This window comes from Histoplasma capsulatum, genomic scaffold (genome assembly GCF_000149585.1).
Source record: "Histoplasma capsulatum NAm1 scaffold_1 genomic scaffold, whole genome shotgun sequence".
NCBI classification, from domain to species: Eukaryota; Fungi; Ascomycota; class Eurotiomycetes; order Onygenales; family Ajellomycetaceae; genus Histoplasma; species Histoplasma mississippiense.
The window spans coordinates 4,887,652-4,889,523 of NW_001813982.1; the positions used below are offsets into that span (position 1 = coordinate 4,887,652).

The following is a 1,872-nucleotide window of genomic DNA, read 5'->3' on the forward strand; positions in this document are numbered from 1 at the left end:
GAGGACGGGGGCAAGTTTCGATGAAAACTTGCTTGGTAGCAGTAACTTAGGGCCACGAGATGAGTGAAGTCGCCTTGGATGGTCTCTGGCTTAGTGAGACCTTTAAGCGCATCAATGATATTAATAACTTGGGGAGAGCCAATGTCAAGTTGAAGGGACTGGTAAGGTTCAAGGGTAACGGAGTTTTTGTTTCCTGGCACTCTAAACTCTGATCTGAGTTTTGCCGCCGAATATTTTGGTGATTGGCGATTCTGCAGAGATGTGTCCTGAGGATCGAGTGATTGCGGGTCTCTGTTTGTGGCCGACTTCCAACCATCCTTCCACAGAGAGTTCGGATGCTGCGGATGCGGAATCGGTTTCAACAGGAGTAGAAATGTCGGATCCAGTAGATGAAACTTGTTTAGCTGCCTGCGTACACTCGTCATGGAGCTCTTCAAGAAGGAAACCAAGAAACTCTTGTGCGTCTTGTTGGTGACCACGCTTCTAGGTATTAGCTTGAATGAAACCAGGCCGCTGAAGTGAAGGAACTGTGAGACTTACCCTCATGTCTCGAAATCGCGGAAGATGTCTAATGACTTGATAAACATATTCTGGAATGAATGACTCGCCATATTGCTCTAATTCGTTTTGCTTCAATCGGAGCCTCAGTTGTTCAACTGAGGTTGCAGCATCAATTACCCGAAATTCTCGCATAAACATGATCCTGGAAGGGGAAGGGACTGTTAACACCAGGAATAATAACGGGGATCATTGGTGGAGTCGGGGATAAAACAGCTTACATAGCATCAATTAGTGGAAGATCGCTCTTAAATGTATGAACCGCACGCCGACCGATTTTGTCAAGAAACTCATAGAAAGGAACACAAAATACCAGAATTTGAAGCACCTTTATAGATATACCATTAGCACACCGGCAGAAAATGAACACTCGCAAGAACTAAAATGGAATACTTACTGAATTCATATAACACATATTGCCAGTATTTACAAGCCCGCGCGGCTCAATAAATGCGATTTTGTCACCATATTGTTCAGCATTGGAGCTTAGATGGTTAATAACATCAAGAAGAGATTCGCCCTTAGATACCCCTAGTTCACTGATCCTAGTCGACGTGGGTGAAGCGCTACTAGCAGATGGAGGCGCCTTGGTTCGTACTAAATCAGCCCACGATTTTGGGGGAGCTCGAATTGGAGGTGTGGGTTTAGGCGCGTCCTGCGTTGGGATAGCGGACTCCGTTGACGAAGGTGCAGTATCCGTTGTCTGCGTCTCATCTGGGGTGGGTCTCAGCGAAACTTGCCCATCACGTTTCGGGGTCGTTGGGGTGGTCTTCGAAGGGCTGGTGGGTGGTTGTTTTGTTGTGCTGGGGCTGGAAGGAATTATTGGCACGATAGGAACAATTGGAATAGCCTGCCGCGCACCGGTAGTTTGCGCTGGAGTATGTTGGGGTTTGGTTCCGGTTTGAGAGGCAGTGGTAGATGAAGGAGTTGTGGGTTGGATGAGATTAGATTCTGAGGAAGGCTGGGGCGTTGCAGGGCCGTCCTTTTCTGACTCTGGTGCGGTCTTCGACGGACCTTCAACGGATATGGATTCTTGGACTTTAACATCAGATGGATCGGCTTTTGCAGAAAACTCTACTCGTACTGTGGAAGCTTGCAGAGTTCGAGCTTTCCGCCGACGACGGGGAGCCCTCGCAGGGAAGGGCGCTTCGGGAACCGACAGCCAAGGAAGCTTAAGAGAAATCGTTGTAAGCTTTCGACACCTAGACATTTTACATTCAGTCATGGGAATGGTACATACTGGTGTTGGAATAGTTGTCTTGACAGTTGAGTTGCAGTTTTCGTTCTCTCAGGAGCATTTACTGGCTGAAAAAG

The 1,872-nt window shown here is 47.7% G+C and overlaps 1 protein-coding gene across 1 annotated transcript in view; it reads right to left on the reverse strand.

Annotated features, from left to right (window-relative positions):
• Positions 1-1,783, reverse strand: part of HCAG_01376 (predicted protein) — a gene marked incomplete at both ends in the record, with an annotated part of 2,429 nt that extends 646 nt beyond the window's left edge. The window contains 4 exons of the mRNA XM_001544279.1: positions 129-464; positions 541-703; positions 780-886; positions 956-1,783. Of these exons, the coding sequence (XP_001544329.1) occupies positions 129-464; positions 541-703; positions 780-886; positions 956-1,783 (1,434 nt within the window). The remainder of the gene's footprint in view (positions 1-128; positions 465-540; positions 704-779; positions 887-955) is intronic.
• Positions 1,784-1,872: the final 89 nt, after the last annotated feature.